General features: G+C 35.8%; 2 protein-coding genes across 2 annotated transcripts; one reads left to right on the top strand and one right to left on the bottom strand.

The window, feature by feature from the left end:
• The first annotated feature begins 3,181 nt into the window (after positions 1-3,181).
• Positions 3,182-19,826, top strand: LOC138329590 (vesicular glutamate transporter 1-like). The gene is made up of 12 exons (XM_069276675.1): positions 3,182-4,108; positions 8,947-9,065; positions 9,435-9,552; positions 9,862-9,949; positions 10,387-10,473; positions 11,714-11,847; positions 12,010-12,156; positions 15,616-15,748; positions 16,843-16,953; positions 18,360-18,487; positions 18,789-18,873; positions 19,205-19,826. The coding sequence occupies exons 1-12, from the start codon at positions 3,794-3,796 to the stop codon at positions 19,408-19,410; spliced, it is 1,671 nt and encodes a 556-aa protein (XP_069132776.1). The 5' UTR covers positions 3,182-3,793; the 3' UTR covers positions 19,411-19,826.
• Positions 19,827-20,405: 579 nt separating this feature from the next.
• On the bottom strand, positions 20,406-23,537 carry LOC138329769 (uncharacterized). The gene is made up of 4 exons (XM_069277060.1): positions 23,424-23,537; positions 22,386-22,650; positions 22,040-22,210; positions 20,406-20,662 (listed from the first exon to the last, which is right to left on the bottom strand). The coding sequence occupies exons 1-4, from the start codon at positions 23,535-23,537 to the stop codon at positions 20,406-20,408; spliced, it is 807 nt and encodes a 268-aa protein (XP_069133161.1).
• Positions 23,538-26,507: the final 2,970 nt, after the last annotated feature.

The raw sequence follows: 26,507 nt of genomic DNA, 5'->3' as shown, positions 1-26,507 counted from the left end.
ATCCATTATTACAAAAAACCAAGTATGTATAAACTAATACAACTTTTTAATGTAACAAATGTAAAAGAATTACAGAACTTAGCAAAATACCTTAAAACTGCTAACGCAAAAAAGATCTATCAATTAATTAGTTATTCTCATCTGAATGTAGTACTGTCTACATGTATGTATTATATGATACACCATTTGAATGTCATGTATTAATGTATTATGCACATCCAACTAATGAGCCAGCAGACTTAAAGTACAAAACGTGAAGTTGTTGTAAATTTGTATTGTCGACGAGGACGCTTGTTCTCCATCAACATCTGATCCCTGCTCTCACACCTTTTCATGACATTTAGAGTAGATGATTTTGAAGATGAAACTCGAATCATATTCCGAATAATACTGATGTTTGGTTTAGATTTTAACTTCTTTTTTTTTATCGAAACAAGGTTTCATAATACAAAAATAGTTACATATGATACTTTCTCTTTTAAATTGATTACAAGTGGATATTTGAATGTAGCCAGAGAAATAAACAACATTGAATGCTTTAATTAATATATCGAATAGCTCAAATGTTAAACAATATCGATTTTGGTGTTTGTGGTTTTTTTTTTATTTTTCGTTTATTTTTTATCTAAGTTTCTTTTTTTTCTGTCTGTTCAGTCAGTGCTTGTAGTAATCAATAAATGTTACAAATGTTACATAAGCGATGTCTATTATGACAAGGGATAACACACTACATGTACTACACCACAATCATAAATATATACCCACATGTTACCGTATCGACCACAGCTCTAATACCTATCTCTGTAACATTGTGAGGTAGAGCAGTCATTCCTATCTGTATGTTGTAAATATCATATATCATCATCTACAGCCTAATTAAAGAGCTAATTAATTCTTTTATTTCTATTAGTGATTTAAAGACGCGGAAATAACATCTTAAACTTTGCCATATGACACTGAACGCATGAACCCACGATAAGAACGGTACGGGAACTGGCCATGGTTCATCATTACCTACACATATTGTAGTCAAAGTCTTCTGTCTTAAAGAACACTTTATGGTTCGGTGTTCACATATCTACCAGATTCCACAGTGACCGTTTGAGTACTAGATTTCCCTTTGTGTAACCGCCATGTTTATCATTCCTCCTGAAAGCGTTTTTCTTCCATCATTTTTATTGTCTTAATTTAGACTTCATGATTTAATGTTCATTATTACGTTCAGAGTTATTATTCTAAGTATAAAATTTCTCATAATCGTTCAAAAGGAACACAATTTATAATATTCATAATCTTGTATTATGAATATTGCAAATTATGTGAAACAGAGTCGGTTAATATTATGAATATTATTCAAGAATACGCAGAAAGGCTATTGACTTGGACCAGTAAACATAACAAGTATCGGAAACATGATTGGGATGTGATTTACTTCATCTTGGTAAAGTGTTTTTGTCAAAGGAGGGGTATCAATTAGGGCCGACAATTTTCAAATCAAGATAAATATAATAAAATAAAATAAAATAAATATAACATTTTTATAAGAATCTTAACTCCATTCTTTAATCACTTGCTGAGTTTTGTGAAGACATAATAAAACATATTACAACAAATGAGAATTATACATTTCATTAATCGTGTAATCAAGCTAGTCATTCTTTGCACAACCGGGCCCAGATAGAAATTTTAATATTATGCAGTTTTGCTTCAGATGATGTGTTTGTGAATTTCAGATATGCAAACTCTCATATTACAACGATTTGATGGCTTGAGATTTATGTTTAACACTCCTAAATTATGTCATACTTGCTTAATGGTATCGTCTGTCAACTAAACATCATCTGGGTTTTCCGTGTTAAAAACTTAAAGTTTGAGTTATTTAAGTTGTATGGAAGAATTTCCAGCAACACCTACACCGTAGGTAGGATGTTACAAGTGTCTGTAAAAAGGCGACTTAATCATTTACTTAAATCAATATACTTTCATTTTTCATTTCCTTTGTCAACCATTTGATAGCTTGAAGTTGATGTTGAAAGCATCTCTACGATATTTCCTTTCCTGTTGTATTAAAGTATCGAATTTTGTCGCAAATTTAAAGGTATGCGATTTTTAGTGAACCATATACATGTGTTGCTTGCACAAGTGATGACTTCATTTTTGTAATTCCCAGATAATGTCTTTGTAATTTCATATTTAATGTTTCTCAAATGCATATATCTAAGGCTTTAGGCGTTCATAATCATATTTTATAAGATTTGCTAACTCAACACGATGCATTGTTGGCAAATAAAAACTATTTCATAAGATTTGCTAACTCAACATGATGCATTGTTGGCAAATAAAAACTATTTCATAAAATTTGCTAACTCAACATGACGCATTGTTGCAAATAGAAACTATTTCATAAGATTTGCTAATTCAACATGACGCATTGTTGGCAAATAAAAAACTATTTCATAAGATTTGCTAACTCAACACGATGTATTTTGCAAATAAAAACTATTTCATAAGATTTGCAACAACACGATGCATTGTTGGCAAATAAAAACTATTTCATAAGATTTTCTAACTCAACACGATGCATTGTTGGCAAATAAAAACTATTTCATAAGATTTGCTAACTCAACATGACGCATTGTTGGCAAATAAAAACTATTTTTTATAAGATTTGCTAACTCAACATGATGCATTACAGGCAAATATTCCTGATTAGACTTATTTTGATATGTGACGTATTTGTGTCCGATTATGCTTTATAATAACATCTAGCCGGACTCACTCAGCCGTCCTTACATGACCCTGGCTGTTAATAGAAAGTTAATTAATCAATTAAACAAACAAACACGTAATCACTCAGCACTTCAATAACACTATCAGTTTATCTATATGTCTACTATATACATTAAAAGGTGTTCGGTCAGTTTCTTTCTTCGTCAACATTGCCAGAAGTGTAAACGCTTCGCCTCAAGCATCAAACGTCGACCGGGCAGCCATATATTGGTTTAAGCAAACGCTTCGAGAGTACTTTACTAACGACAACAAGAACAATGAAGACATAAAAAGTTCAGAACGCTTCAAGGTCTGGTCAAGTTTTATTCGCTTTCTTCACTGGGAAGAGGAAGTTATTCTCATGAGCAAATCAGAATACAATGTTAAACATACAGTTGATTGGACCTAACATTGTATTGATCGGAAAGTTAGCTGTAAAACTATCTTTACATCTGTCGCGCCTATTATCGATACATATGTAAGTCTATTGATGACAGCTTTGTTGGTATGGATAACATAAAGCTGGGTCATCCATAGTTATACCTCTGTAGGTGTAGGAGGGATGACTCACAGGGAAAGTGATCACCAGAGTTCTGATGGGGCAGATTTTTTTACCTATGTGCACAAATTAATATGGAATCATCTTTACACTATCTACCAATTGAATCAAAGCCGTGGATACACTCCTAACTCCAGATAGGATTGAAAGATTTAAATAATGCTTACATTTACATACAATTTTGTAAGAGTTCAACCTGAAGTTGTTGTGACAGTTCCGGGTATGGAAATGTGTTAAAGATTTGTTGGAATGATGATAAATATTTAGCGGAATTATGAAACAATATGTATTCATGATACATATCTCTGGAAAATGTAAATATATTATGGAATGCGAACAAATGTATACAATGTCATGCAAACAAGTGTGAAATGTTCCGTGATGGAGGACAATACCTAAACAGCAGTATTTGATTACATTTGGTGGATTAATTCATTACTAGATACCAGTGGTGGAGGGTTAAACATGGCCAGTACGACAGACACAACACAACTACAGTCAGAGGATACTACATACGAGGATACTTATCAGGGACAAATCGAAAATGGTCATCCAGAAGCTGTGAATAAAGTGCAAACCAAAGACAATGGTAATGTTTCGGAATATGAATCCCACAAGGAGAATGGGCACTGTACATGTTACCTGCCTCGGCGTTACGTCACGTCATTTTTCACAGGAGTCGGGATGTTACTGGTTTATGCTATGAGAACAAATATTGGTCTAACGGCTATTACCCTTCTGGATGCGTCTTCAGTGGCCAAGGTCGAGGTTACGGATAATGTAAGTCTGTTAATCACGAGAGGTTTCCTCAGTGGCAAAGGTCGAGGTTACGGATAATGTAAGTCTTTTAATCACGTGACGTTTCCACCGTGGCAAAGGTCTAAGCCACCAATAATGTAAGTCTGTTAATCACGTGACGTTTCCACAGTGGCAAAGGTCGTCTTTTAATCACGTGACGTTTCCACCGTGGCAAAGGTATTTCCCTAAGCCACCAATAATGTAAGTCTGTTAATCACGTGACGCTTCCTCAGTGGCCAAGGTCGAGTTCACGGATAATTATGACTGTTAACTACGTGATGTATCCGTACCAAGTCTAATTATCGACTGGTGAACAGATTGGCCTCCCCAAGTTAGGTTTCACGTTATATATCCTCTTAGTTTAGACAGCAAGATGTGTTCATTTTGATTGTCGTATGATGTATCCGGCGTCTCACTGCGTCCGTAATCCACATCTATTCGAATGTGTCCAAACGCCGCTCACGAAATACTGACTAATTAGGAAATAAAAGTTTTAATTAAAACGTTTCCATACGCGAATCCATGACCAGACAGAGAAAAGGGAGCATAAGTCACTGATAATCAAGATAAAATTGTATAGCATCAACATAGGGTACTTTGATATAAAGTTTTAGAAGCAAGTACAATAATTCGCATTCTAAAATAAACCTATTAATACAATACGGTGGTATTCATCCTTTGATTACTACATTAAAAAGCAGCGTGGAGACTTCAAAGTTAGTTACAACGTCGTTCTGAACTCACAGGGATCAATTACCAAGATGTTTGATACCAGGATATGGAAACGAATTAGTGAATTATCTATTTCTGTACCGTAGTAGTATGATAGTGATATTCTATCCGATAGTCACAGAAACCTCCGAGTTTACACAATGTTTATGATCCCGAGGATAGAATTTTCTTATCCTTCCTCGATTCGCATATTAGAGGGTATGTTTCTTTTGTGATTAGTATAATTTAGTTCTCCAGCCATGAAAATTGTGTGATACTTATACCACGTATATCCTACTGTTTGTGTCCTTTACAATAATACGACCCTGGTGTCAGAATTAGACATTCTGATTTTACAGAAATATAGTAATTTTGTTGACACCGTCACGTTCTTGTACGGGTAGCTGTGTTATACAGCCTCCGACACAATCAGCGTATTACATGAGTTACAGCATGTTGTGATACGTAACTTTTACAATATTAATGGCCGGCTATTAGCCTAATATTGAATAGGGTTATAGACATATTTTATTTAGAAATATTTCATTTAAAGAAATCTTATATGTGTTTCTTTTCAAACTGCTGTTACAAAACTAAAAGGGCATTGTATTCAAGAGCGAAACCATCACGTATACAATAAACTTCGCGTGCGATTTGACGTCGCATATTTTGGAAGGGATATGAAATCGTGAGAATAAAATGCCAAAACGAAATTATTATTTTAAAGCCATGTTGTTTCCCTACATCCATCTAAAACAAATATGTAGATAAACACAGATGGCAAAGTGGAAACAGAATTGATGGTTTTTTTCAAGGTTTATTGCATTCGTATGTGTTGAATGACACTACTTCAATAGTATGGTGATAAACCAGATAATCAAAATAAAGTGATAAAAACACAGCTTGTCGAAGATTGTGAATTTCGTTTGAAGCAATTTTTTTATGATTGAACGTGGAAGAAATGCAGAGTTTAATACACTCAGGAAATGTTAAAAACAGACCAGCACCAGGTATACAATCATCTTTAAGAGAGGAAATTACAGAATAAGCTTAAGTCGACAATGATGGTTAAATAGCATCATGTTCAAAGTGCATCAACTCTATTCTTTCTATTGATTATAGTAACACCTGTTGATACTATAAAATGTCATTTAATAATAGAATTACAAACATTTCCACTTATTTTCAAGCAATAAATGACTAATGACGATGATAATGGGAAGATAGTGGGATAATTATTGAGTGTTGTGTAATAAACATGTGACACGAGCTTAAAAAGGAAATAATTATCCACTTGTGTAATGAATTTAAAAAGGAGTTTTTAAAATCATTTTGGATAGATATCAAATTATTAAACTAGATATTCTTCTAAACATTTTTTTCTCAGAAAAAAGTATTTATTTCTTCATGTAATGGTATTGACAAACAATCAGTGAAGATATTTCGTGTGACATTTAGATGATGAGTACGATGTGTATACTTCATCAGACAGATGACGAGTAAGATGTGTATACTTCATCAGACAGATGACAAGTACGATGTGTATACTTCATCAGACAAATGACTAGCACGATGTGTATAGTTCATCAGAAAGATGACTAGTACGATGTGTATACTTCATCAGACGATGATGACTAGTACGATGTGTATACTTCATCAGACAGATGACTAGTACGATGTGTAAACTTCATCAGGCAGATGACAAATACGATAATTATACTTCATCAGACAGATGACTAGTACAATGTGTATACTTCATCAGGCAGATGACTAGTACGGAGTGTATACTTCATCAGAAAGATGACTAGTACGATGTGTATACTTCATCAGGCAGATGACTAGTACGATGTTTATACTTCATCAGACAGATGACTGACTAGTACGATGTGTATACTTCATCAGGCAGATGACTAGTACGATGTATATGCTTCATCAGACAGATGACTAGTACGGTGTGTATACTTCATCAGACAGATGACTAGTACGATGTATATACTTCATCAGACGATGCAGACTAGTACGATTTGTATACTTCATCAGGCAGATGACTAGTACGGAGTGTATACTTCATCAGAAGATGACTAGTACGATGTGTATACTTCATCAGACAGATGACTAGTACGATTTGTATACTTCATCAGACAGATGACTAGTACGGAGTGTATACTTCATCAGAAAGATGACTAGTACGATGTGTATACTTCATCAGACAGATGACTAGTACGATGTGTATACTTCATCAGACAGATGACTAGTACGGTGTGTATACTTCATCAGACAGATGACTAGTACGATGTGTATACTTCATCAGGCAGATGACTAGTACGGAGTGTATACTTCATCAGAAAGATGACTAGTACGATGTGTATACTTCATCAGACAGCAGATGACTAGTACGATGTGTATATGCATCAGCAGATGACAGATGATAGTACGGTGTAGTATATAACTTCATCAGACAGATGACAGTACGACTTCATCAGTACAGATGACTAGTACGATGTGTATACTTCATCAGGCAGATGACTAGTACGGAGTGTATACTTCATCAGAAAGATGACTAGTACGATGTGTATACTTCATCAGACAGATGACTAGTACGATGTGTATACTTCATCAGACAGATGACTAGTACGATGTGTATACTTCATCAGACAGATGACTAGTACGATGTATATGCTTCATCAGACAGATGACTAGTACGATGTGTATACTTCATCAGACAGATGACTAGTACGATGTGTATACTTAATCAGACAGATGACTAGTACGATTTGTATACTTCATCAGACAGATGACTAGTACGATGTGTATACTTCATCAGACAGATGACAAGTACGATGTGTATACTTCATCAGACAGATGACTAGTACGATGTGTATACTTCATCAGACAGATGACTAGTACGATTTGTATACTTCATCAGACAGATGACAATGACAGATGTGTAGTACGATTTGTATACTTCATCAGACAGATGACAAGTACGATGTGCATACTTCATCAGACAGATGACTAGTACGATGTGTATACTTCATCAGACAGATGACTAGTACGATGTGTATACTTCATCAGACAGATGACTAGTACGATTTGTATACTTCACCAGACAGATGACAAATACGATGTTTATACTTCATCAGATAAATGACTAGTACGATGTGTATTCTTCATCAGACAGATGACTAGCACGGTGTGTATACTTCATCAGACAGATGACTAGTACGATGTATATACTTTATCAGACAGATGACTCGTACGATGTGTATACTTCATCAGACAAATGTCCAGGCAGCGTATGTAACACAACATTACACATTGTAATGCTATAGTATAGGGTTTTATGGAATCGTTTGTCTGATGAAGGTGACTAGGTACTCATTCAATTGTCATACATAAATGTTTCGATGATTGTGAAACAATGGCTTTGGATTATAAAAATGGACAGATACCTATAACATATATCCAAAAAAGTAATAAACGTTTCCTGAACACTGGCCACCAGTAACTCTGTTACATGTTCATATGATTCATTATGTGCAAGGTTTAACAAAGGTGTTAGACACAACTTTTACCCGACAGCTTTTATCAAAGAAAGATATCTTGAAGAAATCAGACAGTTTTCTAGCAATATGAATTTCATCAAAGTAAACAATTAGTTCAAATGAAGCAGTCATTGTCTAAAACGGTCATTCGAGATCAGGAAGCAAAACGTGGCAAAACATGTTCAAAATGTAAAGGAGTATTTGTATTGTATATATTTCGATTCTTAAGAAATTTCCAACAAAACTCAATGTAATTATTGCATAAAGATGATATTTGCATCACGTTGTATGTCATTGTTACTCCGAAAAATTACATGTTAAAACGTAAAAATTTGTTTGTAATTGATAACAACCTTCCCTTAACATTTTTAAGCGATTTCAAATAGAGTATTATAGGTATGGGCAAACAATGGCCATTTTTGTTTAAGAATTCTAATATTGAGCGTGAAAACAACCTTATTGGGTATGAAAATCGATGATTTGCAGGGAGAGGTGATTTGTTTTAATGACGTAAGCATTAGATGGAATACCTTAGTCTATGTCAACTGTTATTTTGAATTTCAGTTGCCGACCTCGTTCTGGACTACCCGCAGTGTGGCGTTGCTACACTCGTCATTTTATTTAGGTTACTTCGTTACACACATCCCCGCGGGCTACCTTACCGTGATATGGCCATGCAACAGGTAGGTAACATATCATATGATCATTGTTCCATACCTAAATGTTAATTTATTTTTATAGTTCAGACTAGAGATTACATAACATAATCATTTAATTCACTTTTAACTCACAGGTCCTTCTTGTGAAGTACGTGTATTAATAGTATGTAAACTTAGACAATGAAAGATAAAACAATAGGCTTCATATAAATACATCATTGCTATATTGTACTTTACACAAAATACATTCCTAGGTATAATTCTATTTGCAAGTAAGATATTTGTTGTCAATTCTACATAATTTTCTTACAGTGACCTACTTTCTGTTATAGGATATGCAGTGTTATTTTTGAGACCAAATTTTGTCACAGTGACCTACTTTCTGTTTTCTAGAATTTATGGGATTTGTATCCTAATATCTGCCTCACTAAATTTCCTGTTACCTTACACCATCGACAACGAGATGTACTGGGTGTCGTGTTTAGTTCGATTTATCCAAGGTTTAAGTGAGGTAAGCCCAAATCATTTGATGTACATGTAGTTTAATGTGGTTCCTCTTTCTTAGCGCAATTAAAGGTTTCGGCTCAGTTATTCATTCTTTTGTATGAATGTAAAGTTATTTGAAATATTCTTGATTTGTCTGCTGTTTCAATGACAAAAATAAATGAACGTGAAAATTTATAAACTAAATTGTTCGTCTGATATTGATATATATTGGTTTTTGACATCACCAGTCTTTGGTACAAACATATTGAGACTTTTTGAGAAATATATAAAATATGAAATTATTGTATAATTTTTTATTATATATTAATTACAGGGACTTGTATATCCTTCCTGTTACGGTATATTACGTCACTGGTCTTCGCCTTCAGAACGAGGCAGAGTCGTATCAGCGGTTTTAACAGGTATTCACAATAAAACCTTAGCAACACTTTAACTTTTATTGAACTAGTAACTATCTTAAGTGTATCTAACTAAAGAGTTATTTCTTTATCGTAGACATAGCAACACCCTTGCCTTCACTTTACCCCCATCGTAACCACAGCAACATCTCTTCTGTCGATGTACCCTCAATAACTAAATGAAGAGAAACATTAGCAGATATTTGAATCAATCGTTATTTGAATACCATGAAGTAAGAGTAAAATGGTGCTTGGCATTACAGATGCTAGAAAACTATAAATAGCTATGCAGTGCTACATTGAGAAAAAACATTCAATGAATAACAAAATAAACTTTAAATGCATATTAGATCTTTTTTGATATAACTGAAATTAAAGTCGTGATATGAGTCAGACATAAAATTATGACCATTTTGTTTGGTTTGTGTATCTCTTTACAGGATCCTATGCGGCGCCAATCATTGGCTTTCCAGCCGCTGGATTCATAACCCACTACGTCGGGTGGGAGTATGTGTTCTACGTCAGCGGTAAGTCTTTATATGTGTGTTCTACGTCAGCGGTAAGTCTTTATAAATGTGTTCTACGTCAGCGGTAAGTCTTTATATATGTGTTCTACGTCAGCGGTAAGTCTTTATATATATGTGTGTTCTACGTCAGCGGTAAGTCTTTATATATATGTTCTACGCAGCGGTAAGTCTTTATATAATATATATGTGTTCTTCCTCAGCGGTAAGTCTTTATACATGTGTTCTACGTCAGCGGTAAGTCTCTCTCTCTATATATATATGTGTTCTACGTCAGCGGTAAGTCTTTATATGTGTGTTTTACGTCAGCGGTAAGTCTCTCTATATATATATGTGTTCTACGTCAGCGGTAAGTCTCTCTATATATATATGTGTTCTACGTCAGCGGTAAGTCTTTATATATGTGTTCTACGTCAGCGGTAAGTCTTTATATATGTGTTCTACGTCAGCGGTAAGTCTTTATATATGTGTTCTACGTCAGCGGTAAGTCTTTATATATGTGTTCTACGTCAGCGGTAAGTCTTTATATATGTGTTCTACGTCAGCGGTAAGTCTTTATATATATATGTGTTCTACGTCAGCGGTAAGTCTTTATATATGTGTTCTACGTCAGCGGTAAGTCTTTATATATGTGTTCTACGTCAGCGGTAAGTCTTTATATATATGTTCTACGTCAGCGGTAAGTCTTTATATATATGTTCTACGTCAGCGGTAAGTCTTTTTATATGTGTTCTACGTCAGCGGTAAGTCTTTATATATGTGTTCTACGTTAGCGATAAGTCTTAATATATGTGTTGTACGTCAATGGTAAGTCTTTATATTTGTGTTCTACGTCAATGGTAAGTCTTTAAATTTGTGTTCTACGTCAATGGTAAGTCTTTAAATTTGTGTTCTACGTCAATGGTAAGTCTTTATATTTGTGTTCTACGTCAATGGTAAGTCTTTATATTTGTGTTCTACGTTAGCGATAAGTCTTAATATATGTGTTATAGTCAGTGGTAATTCTTTATATTTGTGTTCTACGTCAATGGTAAGTCTTTATATTTGTGTTCTACGTCAGTGGTAAATCATTATATATGTGTTATAGTCAGTGGTAAGTCATTATCTACAAAAAGTGTGTGTTCTACGTCAGCGGTAACGGTGTACATGTATATATAAATAAGTATTTGCTGATATTGAATCATGAAACATTTCCATAGATACTTTCCCATTGACTTACATTTTATGCTTCTCTTAAAATTAGGAGGCGCATGCATCGTTTGGTATGTGATTTGGATGTGCCTTATTTTTGAAAAACCGTCACATGACCCCTACATCAGCGATTCAGAGCTGGACTTCCTGAACACTTCACAAGGGGATAGTTCGTTAGATTATGAGGTAATCACACTCAAACAACACAGTTAAGAAGGCATCATTATAACACAGACAGTAATATACACTTACAATTTAATATTTTCCTTATTTATGTATAATGCTTTTCGCTAGTCTTCTTTGGTAACCATTCGTTCTTGTTATGACATTAACCTCATAACTTTACAGAACATGAAAATACCCTGGAGGAGCATTTTGACATCACCGTCTGTCCTCGCGCTCTGCGCGTGTAACGCTGCCAGAAACTGGGTCTTCATCATGATTATTACCAACGAGCCCTACTACTTAAACAACTACGATTTCTCTGTTGCCGAGGTATGACAAACTGATTTGAATACTTTAGAATATGTATATACGAAGAAAAAATGTATGTTTTTTATGTTGTATATGGTGATAATGGTTCTAGAAGCAAGAGTGCAGATTTGTGAAAATCAATTTGGCGAGAATTAAATTATTAAATATAATCTATAAAATCAATAAATGAAACTATTTAAAGTATTTGATATAGCATAACTTAAAATAAAATAAAAAGGAGGCGTGTACATGTATATAACACATAAAATGCCTTAGACAACTCCGTCCTAAAGACAATTGCTTTCAGGGAGGGAGAAAAAAAATATTCTCCAACGTGTACTGAGCTACATCATATAGGTAAAGTTATAGTAAAGGAAATATTGAAATCGTACAAAAGTATTGAATACAAGAAAACATATAGTGACCTAATAGCAGGTATCATTATTTCAATAACATGAACAACACATTTTAGTGAAATTCTATTAAAGAAACAAGTCACACAACTCGGGATTATTGGATATGGAATCTATTTCACTATTTCACACTCGTTACATTTTAATGCTCGTGTCATTTATAACTTTTAAAAAATAACTCACTCGTGTGAAATGAATTCCATATCCAACAACCACTCTTTGTGAAAATCTATAAAGCCCTCAAAGCACTGTTTCATATTTAACTTAAAGGCAGCTGAGGAGAACAATCTTACTGTAACCCTGCAGAGTCTTATTTAAAGATTACAGAAATGATCACCAAATTCGGAGCCAGTGCAGTACAATGTTTTTCGATAAGCCGTTTTCTTTTGGTGCATTTTAAAATGGAAAGGTTATTTGTAGATATAGATACCGTCCTTCCATCACATGGAAAAGGTTATTTGGAAATAAAGATACCGTCCTTCCATCACATGGAAAGGTTATTTGGAGATAAAGATACCGTCCTTCCATCACATGGAAAGGTTATTTGGAGATAAAGATACCGTCCTTCCATCACATGGAAAAGGTTATTTGGAAATAAAGATACCGTCCTTCCATCACATGGAAAGGTTATTTGGAAATAAAGATACCTCCCTTCCATCACTGGAAAAGGTTATTTGGAAATAAAGATACCTCCCTTCCATCACTGGAAAAGGTTATTTGGAAATAAAGATACCGTCCTTCCATCACTGGAAAAGGTTATTTGGAAATAAAGATACCGTCCTTCCATCACTGGAAAAGGTTATTTGGAAATAAAGATACCTCCCTTCCATCACTGGAAAAGGTTATTTGGAAATAAAGATACCTCCCTTCCATCACTGGAAAAGGTTATTTGGAAATAAAGATACCTCCCTTCCATCACTGGAAAAGGTTATTTGGAAATAAAGATACCTCCCTTCCATCACTGGAAAAGGTTATTTGTAGATAAAGATACCGTCCTTCCATCACATGGAAAAGGTTATTTGGAAATAAAGATACCGTCCTTCCATCACATCGAAAGGTTATTTGGAAATAAAGATACCTCCCTTCCATCACTGGAAAAGGTTATTTGGAAATAAAGATACCTCCCTTCCATCACTGGAAAAGGTTATTTGGAAATAAAGATACCTCCCTTCCATCACTGGAAAAGGTTATTTGGAAATAAAGATACCTCCCTTCCATCACTGGAAAAGGTTATTTGGAAATAAAGATACCTCCCTTCCATCACTGGAAAGGTTATTTGGAGATAAAGATACCGTCCTTCCATCACTGGAAAAGGTTATTTGGAAATAAAGATACCGTCCTTCCATCACATCGAAAGGTTATTTGGAAATAAAGATACCTCCCTTCCATCACATGGAAAGGTTATTTGGAAATAAAGATACCTCCCTTCCATCACATGGAAAGGTTATTTGTAGATAAAGATACCGTCCTTCCATCACATGGAAAAGGTTATTTGGAAATAAAGATACCGTCCTTCCATCACATCGAAAGGTTATTTGGAAATAAAGATACCTCCCTTCCATCACTGGAAAAGGTTATTTGGAAATAAAGATACCGTCCTTCCATCACTGGAAAAGGTTATTTGGAAATAAAGATACCTCCCTTCCATCACTGGAAAAGGTTATTTGGAGATAAAGATACCTCCCTTCCATCACTGGAAAAGGTTATTTGGAAATAAAGATACCTCCCTTCCATCACTGGAAAAGGTTATTTGGAAATAAAGATACCTCCCTTCCATCACTGGAAAAGGTTATTTGGAAATAAAGATACCTCCCTTCCATCACTGGAAAAGGTTATTTGGAAATAAAGATACCTCCCTTCCATCACTGGAAAAGGTTATTTGGAAATAAAGATACCGTCCTTCCATCACTGGAAAAGGTTATTTGGAAATAAAGATACCGTCCTTCCATCACTGGAAAAGGTTATTTGGAAATAAAGATACCTCCCTTCCATCACTGGAAAAGGTTATTTGGAAATAAAGATACCTCCCTTCCATCACTGGAAAAGGTTATTTGGAAATAAAGATACCGTCCTTCCATCACTGGAAAAGGTTATTTGGAAATAAAGATACCTCCCTTCCATCACTGGAAAAGGTTATTTGGAAATAAAGATACCTCCCTTCCATCACTGGAAAAGGTTATTTGGAAATAAAGATACCTCCCTTCCATCACTGGAAAAGGTTATTTGGAGATAAAGATACCGTCCTTCCATCACTGGAAAAGGTTATTTGGAGATAAAGATACCGTCCTTCCATCACTGGAAAAGGTTATTTGGAAATAAAGATACCGTCCTTCCATCACTGGAAAAGGTTATTTGGAAATAAAGATACCTCCCTTCCATCACTGGAAAAGGTTATTTGGAAATAAAGATACCTCCCTTCCATCACTGGAAAAGGTTATTTGGAAATAAAGATACCTCCCTTCCATCACTGGAAAAGGTTATTTGGAAATAAAGATACCTCCCTTCCATCACTGGAAAAGGTTATTTGGAAATAAAGATACCTCCCTTCCATCACTGGAAAAGGTTATTTGGAGATAAAGATACCGTCCTTCCATCACTGGAAAAGGTTATTTGGAAATAAAGATACCGTCCTTCCATCACATCGAAAGGTTATTTGGAAATAAAGATACCTCCCTTCCATCACTGGAAAAGGTTATTTGGAAATAAAGATACCGTTGCGAAGCAAAATATTTCTATTCTAGATTAAGAAATAAAATGTGAACGTTATACAAATGTGATGTAGTAACCCCATAATGACCTAGTTAAAGAGTATATTATTGCTCCATAGTCTCTGACGGCATGGACTAGTCCACCATCTATACTACTGTGAGTCTCTCCCAACCAGGTCACGGAGAGATGGAAATAACGATAGCGTTAGTAACATCTAGAGAGCAATGATGTATCCCTCCGCCAGGATAGAGCTTGATCATTGTTCTTACATCTGGTTTTGTGACTTACTCTTTTGTAACCCCTGGTTCCGTTTGTTTTAATCTATATTAATCTAACCAGTCGTTTCTCCTTTACACAGAATGGAGTGTTATCCTCGATACCCCACGTCTTTAAAGTTTTAGCCTCTATTCTCGGGGGATTTATTGCTGATTTTGTAATCGCCCGAAGACGCCTCAGCACGACATCTCTCCGTAAGCTGTTGACAACATTGGGTGAGTAGCTATATAGGTGGATGATATATTCATTTTTTATCGTAAGTATTGTCATCAAACAAATCCTAGTATTTACTGAAAGGTTTCAAATGTACTGTGTATGACTATCAAAGATCTGGATATCTAATTAGTGTTCGTTTTGTTCCTTGTACATCCTTAATCAGGGTTGTTGTTATTTTTCATTTTGTTAAAGCGTTATTGGAGAGAAAATAATCCGGCACTGGTTGTAGAAGATATAATAACTCATTATACTATGTACAGCCATATTTATATATTTTTGCCTTCTTTTGAGGGCATTAAAGTCTAAAAGTGTTGTCGAGGGATGGAATAGTGCCCGTGCCGAAGGCGAGGGCACTATCCCATCATGAGACAATACTATGAGGCAATAGTGCCCTCTCAACCAGGCCATAATGGGTTTAGTACATCACCCTGACATGAGACCGTTTTTCATGTCATCGTAATAGAAGCACGTCAAGCGATACCACGTAACGCTATCTTTATTTCCACACCACGTTGTTACATTAAAAGTACAACACATGAATTGTCGCAGAAATATGGGATTCTATAAAAACGGGATTCAGCTTCATGAAAATTAAAAGTAGATCAATATAGAACATTAGTGAACTGTCTTCTGTAGAAAAGCAACATTTGCTTCCATCCCCGCACACAACAGCCTGTCCGCCATCTTGACGTCTTGGTCGAAGCGCAACGTTATACTGACGTCATGTAATGGTGACGTCACAATACAAATAGTGCCCGTTTGCCCGGACACTATTGCAAATAGTACCCATGTGTGTAGCCAATCAGAATCAAGTATTCTGTCACGTGATGTACTAAAAGACAATAGTGCCATCAAAAGAAGGTAAAAATGTTTTTGTACATAACAAATTGAAAATTGATAGAAAAAAACAATTGTGTACGATCAACAACAACAATTTATATTAACGAGTGCGGCCACGTCTTACGTTATGGTAGAATTATCATGGTCGAAGGCGTCTAGATACATTTTCCAGGCAGAACTCTCTGAAAATACTCACTGCATATTGCTGCTTGCTCAGTTCTTTTGCTACTTTGTTCTTCTTTTGTTTCTTCAGGATTTGGTGGTCAGTCGATTTGTTTCCTGATTCTGACCTTCACCGTGTCGCCTGCCTGTGTTGTGATCTTCCTAACACTGGGGGTCGGCATGTTCGGACTCTCCGTATCAGGTAAGTTTCTTCTAGTGAAATATTTGTTCAGAGGATATTAATCTTCTGATAAATTCTTTATTTTCTCTCATCAAGTTTACGTCGTTTTTAGGTATCACTATGTCGGGGTCGGCGCCCTGGAAATGGTTTCTGTGTGATAACTTTAGTATTTATTTATCAGATATCAACCAAATTTGGTATATTGCTTTATATCAATGTGATCTCGGATGAGTTCGATAATGGTCAAAATCCTTCAATATCTAGAAGAGTTACGGGACTTTAATATCGTCAAAACAGATAAATCCATGGTTTCCGCTCGATAACTTTAGTATCTATTGTCCGATTTCAACCAAATTTGATATATTGCTTTATATCAATGTGATCTCGGATGACTATGATAATGTTCAAAATCTGTCAATATTTACAAGGGTTACGGGACTTTAATATTGTAACAGGAGAGGAGAAAATGTGGCGGCCAGACCGGGATTCGAGCCCGGGACCCTCCGAACACCACCCGAGTGCTCTACCGACTGAGCTACCTGGTCACCGATGATCGACATACGCGACCCTTCCAAACACCACCACCGTGGGTTATTTAGTTGGGTGCCAATTTTGTAGCAGGAGAGGAGAAAATGTAGCGGCCAGACCGGGAGTCGAACCCGGGACCCTCCGAACACTAGCCGAATGCTATACCGACTGAGCTATCTGGTTACCGATCATCGACCCAGTCCAATCCCGATCGTCAAAACTGATAAATCCATAGCTTCCGCTCGATAACTTTAATATTTATCGTCCGATTTAAACCAAAATTTGATATATTGGTTTATATCAATGTGATCTCGAACGACTTTGATAATGGTCAAAATCTGTCAATATTTGCAAGATTTGTAGGACTTGAATATTGTCAAAACAGATAGATCCACGGTTTCCGCTCGATAACTTAAATATTTAGATAGCTCGATTTCAACCAAATTTGGTATATTGTTTTATATCAATGAGATCTTATATGGGTTCGACACTGGTCAAAATCCGTCAATATTTACAAGAGTTACAGGACTTTAAATTCGTCTAAACAGATAAATCCATGGTTTCTGCTCGGTAACTTTAGTATTATTGTCCAATTTCAACCAAATTTGGTATATTGCTTTATATTAATGAGTGGTTTGATACTGGTCAAAATCCATCAATATTTGCAAGAGTTGCGGGACTTGATAACTTCACCTAGTTATGAACAATATTTTCAATTGTAAATAAATATTTTTTCGTGGTGCTGTGCAGGCGACACATCTACTTTCGATGAATTCTGGTATTTTCAATAAACCACATCACCAGTGTGTCCAAATATATGTGTTACTTCAGTAAACGTTTCGTGTTAAACAAACCATGTATCCTAACAGACGTTAAACCTGAGTTTATATTTACACCAGGATGGCAGATCAACCACTATGACCTTGCCCCTCGTTACGCAGGCGTTCTGGTTAGCATCACTTCCGCTTGTGGCGCCGTAGCGGCAGTAGTTGTTCCAATTGTAGCAGGGGAACTTACTATTAATAACGTAAGTGGAAAGTTCTAAATGCTAATTTGGCGCGTCTTAATAAAATTCTCGGTGTTCCTTATGTTTGTATATGTTCTGATCATAACATCCACCTTACATTCAATCAGCTCATTTATCACCCATTTCCATCTCCCGTTTTTCAATTGGCCCTCAAATGAAAACAGGAATATTGCCGACGGTTGCTATAATTAAAATCTTTATTAAAATCACAGACAGGATATAGCCAAGTAGCATCAAGATATACAGGATATGCATTTTAAAAAGTTTAAGTTTGTGATTTTAATTTTGGTTAAAATTACAGGAGATGTCTGGTTGGAATGACTTGTTCTATATAACTAAAGCTATTGTTATAACAGCTCTCGTCACCTATTTAATATTTGGTTCCGGTAAGTACGATGTCCTTTTCAATTTAAACACATCGTGAAATCCGAGTTCAGGAATCTTTACTGTATATCATAATCTTATTTTTTTTTCATTCCATCACTAAATATGTATCGAAACATCACATTAGTTTTTTTTCCTAATGCATGTTTCTTTTAAATTATTATCTGTATTCTTTTTTTATAAAAAAACCCACCAGATTTACGTAAACGCCATATTTATATACTTATGAAGTAATAGCGATGTGAAATAACACTAAATTTTATGCGACCGTATTAATTATAGATCAATTTTTATAAGAACAATACATTATAAACATTGGATTGATCATTCCAGGCCAGGAGCAGTGGTGGGCCCGACCTCCACCTGACATTAAACTGGTACAGAAACAAGATCCATTGGCGCGGAAACCTTACAATTTCCGGTTACAGCAACGACAGTCCGTTACACCGGAAGTGAAAAAATCATTGGGGAATACCTACACAGAACATAGTCAGCTTGTAAAAAGGACATTGGAAAATACTGATCAGACAAATAAATAAACCTACACGGAACATAGTCAGCTTGCATAAAGGACATGGGACAATACTGATCAGACAAATAAATAAACCTTCACGGAACATAGTCAGCTTGTATAAAGGACATGGGACAATACTGATCAGACAAATAAATAAACCTTCACGGAACATAGTCAGCTTGTATAAAGGACATGGGACAATACTGATCAGACAAATAAATAAACCTACACAGAGCATAGTCAGCTTGTAAAAAGTACATATGTACATGGGACAATACTGATCAGACAAATAAATAAACCTGCACTGATCAAAGTCAGCTGGTAAAAAGGACATGGGAAAATACGGAACAGATAAATAAATGAACCTATAGACAGCATAGTCAGCTTGTAAAAGGGACATGGGAAAATACTGACAAATGAATAAACCTACACAGAACATAGGCAGTTTGTAAAAGGACTTGAGAGTCGAGCTAAGTACTAAATCCCTGTATGGTTGTTGAAGTGAGTCGATGTACCAATACTAGGCTGCATTTTGATCCACGTCGTCAAAAGGAGGAGTGTCAATTTGGGCCCTCCTCTGGTGGCCATAACCGATAAGCATTATTTTTTGTTTACAGACACCCGCGGGTTAGGACATCATTATTTGAACACTGATCAAGGTCAGGTCGGAGTCCCTTGTCAGTTATGTGGGGGTTAAACGGGGAGTTCAATTTTCTGTTTTGTCCAGTTTTGCTGGAAGCAAACGATATTTTTGAATGATTTTAGTGTCAAAAAATAGGTTGCGGCCTTATTCTTTCAAAATTGTCATTTTACAAAATTAGGTCACTGTAACCTATTTTTTAACCCAACATAACTGACAAGGGACTTCGACCTGACCTTAATCATTAGTCATATATATATATCATGATGTCCTAAATCCCGGTTATCTGTAAACAAAAAATAATGCTTATCGGTCATGGCCACCAGAGGGCCCAAATTGACACTTCTCCTTTGTAGATAGATGTTATTGACTGGAATCAATCAAAGTAGTTGTGGCCGCTCACACACGCCAATAGTGGTCTGCCTACAGTTGACGTCGAGAAGCATTTCCATGAAGGGATAGGCTATCACGCAGTCAGCGCTTTGATCGCCATTACCAACCCCAGTGTCCCACTTATTGAACTCAATTAGGTTCGCCTGCCAAACCGAGTAGTTGAAAGTGCTGCCATCTACCCACTCCCAGGTACTGTTTTTGTGAGGGTCATACAGCCCTATCCAATAGGACCCAGTTATAGTTCCTGTTATAACGTAAACAATAATGAAGTTCAACATGAAATGTAACGGTAATATAATCCAATGGTTGTTTTATTATCTATCGTTTGCTATACCTACCTAATGATAAGTGGACAATACGTTTGCTATACTAGAGGGATGTAAATTCCTCAGCCAAACATCATACTTTGACAGATTTATTAGAACAAAAAAAATTAATGCAAATCAATCGTATGATAGAAAGGTTTATTAGACGCGTTGCATTGTTCTGTTCACAAGTAGTCAGCTTTCACAAAACAACTAAGGGATAATTCTTGGCTGCCAAACATCATAATTTATTAGGAAGCAATGATAGGAAAGGTTGACGCATTGTTCTGTTCACAGTTAGCTGTCGTAGTTCTTATGACAATTCATGTTTGAAAGAATGATAATTTAAATGCTTTTCATTCATTCAATGATAAAGGCTATGTAAAAGATAATCCACTTCATGATTTCATGAAAGGGGCACGAGGCTACCTTTCCGATTTTTTTAATAGTTACTTTAAAACAATTACAACATCATAATATTGTTAATGATGGTCAAAGATGAGGTTTAAAACAGCAAATAAATTCAAATCTGTTCAGTGTCACGTCAGGCGCAATAACAGTCAACTGACGCGTGGTGATTGGGGCGACGTCGGGAAACATAGTACGACCTTCGTGAAGAAAATTAACGTTTTGAATATTTTAATAAGTTGTTTAAGAAAGTGAAGTGGACCTTTTCCTAATGCTAACACGTTTTCCGTCTAATATACAATGTAAGAAGTACGGATATACTTGGGACTAGTTGGTGAAATACGTACGCATATATACCAGCGTCATATTCCGGTTAAAACTGCACTTTACTTAAGCGCATATAGTTCCACAAAATCCCTTAAGTAAAGCCTAACATTTTGTTTCAGCATCTCCCATGTACGGAGAGTTACTTCAAGTAGATAATAATCAGCTAGCTAACAGTTAGGCTATAGATGAACAATACTCGGCACATTCTATACAGTACATGGAGCGCCGCCTTGTGCAATTTCTGAGACCAATGTCCGACATCAAGAAAAAGCATTCGGACTTCTCTGGGTTTATCTAATGATAATTTGTTTTCAATAATCTCCCCACTGGTACCCCTTACACACAACAAGAAACCTATCAACACACGAAATTCGTTTTGACCAACCAATCAAAGTGAACACATTATTTACAACCATGCGAAAAATAGCATGGCAGGCAAAGCGACCGATTATAATGGCTACCAATCTGGGATGCCAGGATGGTAGCAATAACATATAAATGTATGTGACGTGAGCGATTTTATTAATCAGTGAAATTATTTAATATCGAGACCAAAAAGCATCGCGTTAACTATATTTTACCTCCGTAGTTGTTCATAAAATAGGCCACCTGCTTATAGGTTTTAAATACAGCCAGTTGGCCATGATCATCTTCACATGCAGTTCTGGCCTCAGCCCATGTCACTGGCGTCATCAACAACTTATAACAAAATCCTTCGTCGATCGCGTGTGTATACCCAGATCGTTCACAGTCTGTGTGGAATTAAGATGCAAAGGGATGAGAGAATAAAATACCTATGTCATAAATATAAAACATGGTTATTTGTCAAGTTATATGGATACAAATACTGGATATGTTACGTGTACATACAATTTCCTTAAAGATGTTAACATTCTGTTCCGGAACTCGTGTTTAGAAAATACTCACTTGAAACCCCCTTAAACGCTATAAACGGTACGGTTAGTGTTGTTCCTATGGTGTTCTGATAGGTCAGGCCGGAAAACAGCAGGCACGCGTTGGTCGTACTGTTGAATACGTACATGAAACACATGCTGATTTGTCCCCAACAGTACACAGCACAGGTCAGTAAGGAAACCTGGTGTAGTAGACTGACCACCTCCCCACATACCTGGTCAGGTGTCAGGACATCCCGGGGCACATAACTCTCAAAAGGCATCACCATATCCGTCATCTAAAACAGTGTAACCATAGGTATTTAGCACGCTGGTAAGTCAAACACCCACTATAGACTAATATATAGAGAAAGGTAAGGAACTCCTCCATGACGCAACATTGGATAATTTAGTTCAAAGTGTTGTAAAAAAATGTCCAGACCAGATATCTAAACAGCTTCGGTCTTAATTAAAGGTTAGATGTTAAACTTAAACTTCAATATGAGAACAAGAAGTCATACTTAACTAATCTACCTTTTTCACAAACAGCCACGAAAGAGTTAAAACCAACCGACCAATGAGATTAATTAAAGGGCCACTACCTTTCAAGATAGAAGCAAAATGGCTGACAACCTGACCCGGATAACTATTAGCGCTGAAAAACGACATAAGGACCACGAGAGGGGGATTGGAACGAAGTGTTAAACAAGTAAATATGTTTGTTTTTACCTGATGTTTGTTTATATCAAAGCATGTTATTGTAGGCTGTCGTGTTTACAGTGTAGCGAATAGACATTCTGGTTTGCGAAAAGAAGTTCTCGATCGTGATCGACTAAGAGAAATTCGTCAATTTTTCAAGTTTCGTGGCTGTGAAACAAGTAGACTACTTCAGTACTTTTTGTTATCATATTGAAGATTAACATCTTAACTTTTAATTAAGATGGAAACTGTTGAGATATCTGGTCTGGATATTTTTTTTACAACACTTTGAAATAAATTACCCAATTTTGCGTCACGGAGGAGTTCCTTACCTTTCTCTTTATATTAGTCCTATAGTAGGTGTTTGACTTACCAGCGTGCTAATACCGCTATGGTGTAACATAGGTGAGTAGATTCGTACCACAGTGGACGATTGATCAGAAGATAAGGCCGGTCCACTGGCGTTTAGGAAGATTTGCGAATGCATTGCGCACAAAATTGTCTGATATTCGCTGAACATACGCAATATTCGTAAATCGTACTTGTATCTGTCGTCAAACATCCGCACACGTCCGCAATTATTCGCAATGGTGTGTTTTTTTTTTTCCGTTCCCAGGATTTTTGAACTGCACAAAATTTTGATTGCTGTATATCCGCTGTTATTCTTTGATATCCGCAACCGACAGGGTTTTGCGGCTTTATAGCGAACTGGGGACAGTGTGTAAACAAATATATACCGATTGTACCCCTCACGGGGAGAGCTTATCGCATTCGTTTTAATTCGTGAAATATTCCGCATTTGTTATCAACATATCCGTAATCTATACTTGAAAAATTTGTTACTTTTAGCGCCAATTTTGTTGCGCGGATGACAACGAACGGCCAAAATTTGTAAACTTTTAGTCCCGCTCTTCAGTGGGGACCGGGCCTTTAAACTTGTTATATTACTCTATTATTTACACTAATGTTATAGCCGTATTACCTCTCGACTCCGCATATTGATAGGTTTTTAGACACCAACTCGCAGCAGGCGAGTGTAGTTACCATAGACTCCGGTACTCCCGTACATCCACATCATTTTCATGTTCATTTAAAATTAACACTGATAATTTTATACACAAAATTTACAAGAAGCAAGATTTCCCATACTTGTATCGCAAGCTAAAATATTGCTAAATAACTCCCTGACCCATCACGGGAATCTGAGAATTAGTTACAGATTACATGTATATAAGTATGGCCCCACCAGCGTTTCCTAAGACCTTTTTCTAAGATGTTTTAGAGGTCTAGATGAAAAAAGATAAAATCATACTTTACATGGTACTATACTTCAAATTTCTAACCCGCCTACCTTTAGCGATTATAAAAACACATTTCTAGCACATCTTCATAAAAACGGTTACTACCGTTGGCAAGGTCGATAACTTTCCTTTCAAAATCTTCCTGCACGTCTATACAAAATGTCGTCATAAAGACGATTTAAGCCACATTATGACAAACATTACACTAGATTCATTTGATTGGTCAATCTAAAATCATCTGATAAAAATTTATAGTGTCTATGTGGGCAACTTTATACAATAATCTGCGAGCGCATGTGGTAGCTGTAGATAAATTATGTACGATTTTGTATGCGTAATTAAGAAAATAGCACAGAATTAAAGGTAGGTTTCGTCCAACCAAATAGATAATCTAAATATTTTTTGGTAAAATCCGATAAACAGAAAAAAAGATTTAAAAAGGCCTCAATTTAATTTCTTTTTAAAGCCCCACTATCCGTATCTGTCTTATTTTGTTCATGATTTAGAAGAATGGTGAAAAACAAATCCTCTTATAAATCATGCAGAGATAGGACTAAATCGAAGTCAAGATGAGTGATAATGATTTGGAAACTTTTGATAAAAATCAAATAAATATTGAACATCGCTAGGTGGGTCCCACTTAGTCAAACGAGCCGAAGTAAGCCGACATTGTAACGTCGTTGCCGAGAACGTCATGTGACTACTGTAACTACGTAACGTCTGTCCGAAGTCTTCCGAGAACGGGTCATGAACTTTCCGACTTCCGTTCGGCAATAATCGTAACTTCTATGGCGACCAGTTTAAAATGAAGGTATGTTTACCGGTATAAAATTTTTCAACAACTGCTGTACCAAAGTTATTAAGAAATCATTTTAAATACTCTTTGATATAACTTAATTTCAACTACATCTACAAATACTAACGATATCGGGGTCAAATCTAACTTGACTTTTTGTTGATAGTTACGTATAGTGTGACTATGTCACTATTTTTGAACTTTATCGGGGTATGAAAATAACCCGATAAAATTAAAAAACAATGACATCGATACTTATAATTAATTTTACACTCTATTTTCAAATCTGTTCAGTGGGTCACGTCAAGGCGCAATTGTGACAGTCAACTGACGCGTGGGTAATTGGGGCGACGTCGGGAAACATATTACGCCAATTCGTGATGAAAATTTACGTTTTGAATATTTTAATACGTTTTTTTGAAGTGAAGTGGAACATGCCTTCTCAAATGCTAAACAACGTTTATACTAAAATGGCCGTCATAAAGACGATTTAAGCCACATTATGACAAAAATGAACACCTAATTCTTTATAATCTTCTGATAAAAATTATAGTGTCTATGTGGGCTAACTTTATACTATAATCAAGCTAGCGCATGTGGTAGCTGTTAGATATTAAATGTACGATTTTGTATGGCCGTAATTAAGAAAATAGCACAGAATTAGAGGGTAGGTTTCGTCCAACCAAATGAGAATAATCTAAATATATTTTTGGTAAAATTATTAAATCAAAAAAAGAGATATTAAGAAAGGCTCAAGTTTAATTGTCTTTTTTAAAGCCCCGCACTATCCGTACTCCTGTATTACTTTGTTATGATTTACACGAATGGTATATAAAACCAGAATCGTATTACCATCTCGACTCTTAAATTACGAAGTAGTGATAGGGAAAACTTTTATAACAAATCACCAACTAGAAATTTGAAACATCCGCTAAGGCGAGTCCCACTCTAGTCAAAGATCGAGCCGAAAGTAAGCCGTACATTGTAACGTACGTTGCCGAGAACGTCATGTGACTAAAAGTAACTACGTTAAACGTCTGTCCGTAAGTCTTATACACAGAACGGGTCAATGAAGAAGCTTTTTCCCCGACTTCACTTGTTTCCGCAAACTAATCGTATTGCTTCTATGGCGGGACCATGTTTAATATTTGAACGGTTATGTTTACCTGTATAAAATTTTTCAACAAGCTCGCTGGTAACCAAATTTATTAATAATCATTATAATATGGACTTTTGATAAACTTTAATTTTCAAACTACATAACTACAAATACATAACGGAATATCGGTCGGTAGAAGATTAACTTTACATTTTTGTTGATAGTATTTACCAGCAGTGTGACCTAAGACAGACTATTTTT

Source organism: Argopecten irradians, chromosome 8 (assembly GCF_041381155.1).
Source record: "Argopecten irradians isolate NY chromosome 8, Ai_NY, whole genome shotgun sequence".
NCBI lineage: Eukaryota > Metazoa > Mollusca > Bivalvia > Pectinida > Pectinidae > Argopecten > Argopecten irradians.
This window is presented reverse-complemented; position numbering and strand designations above follow the sequence as displayed.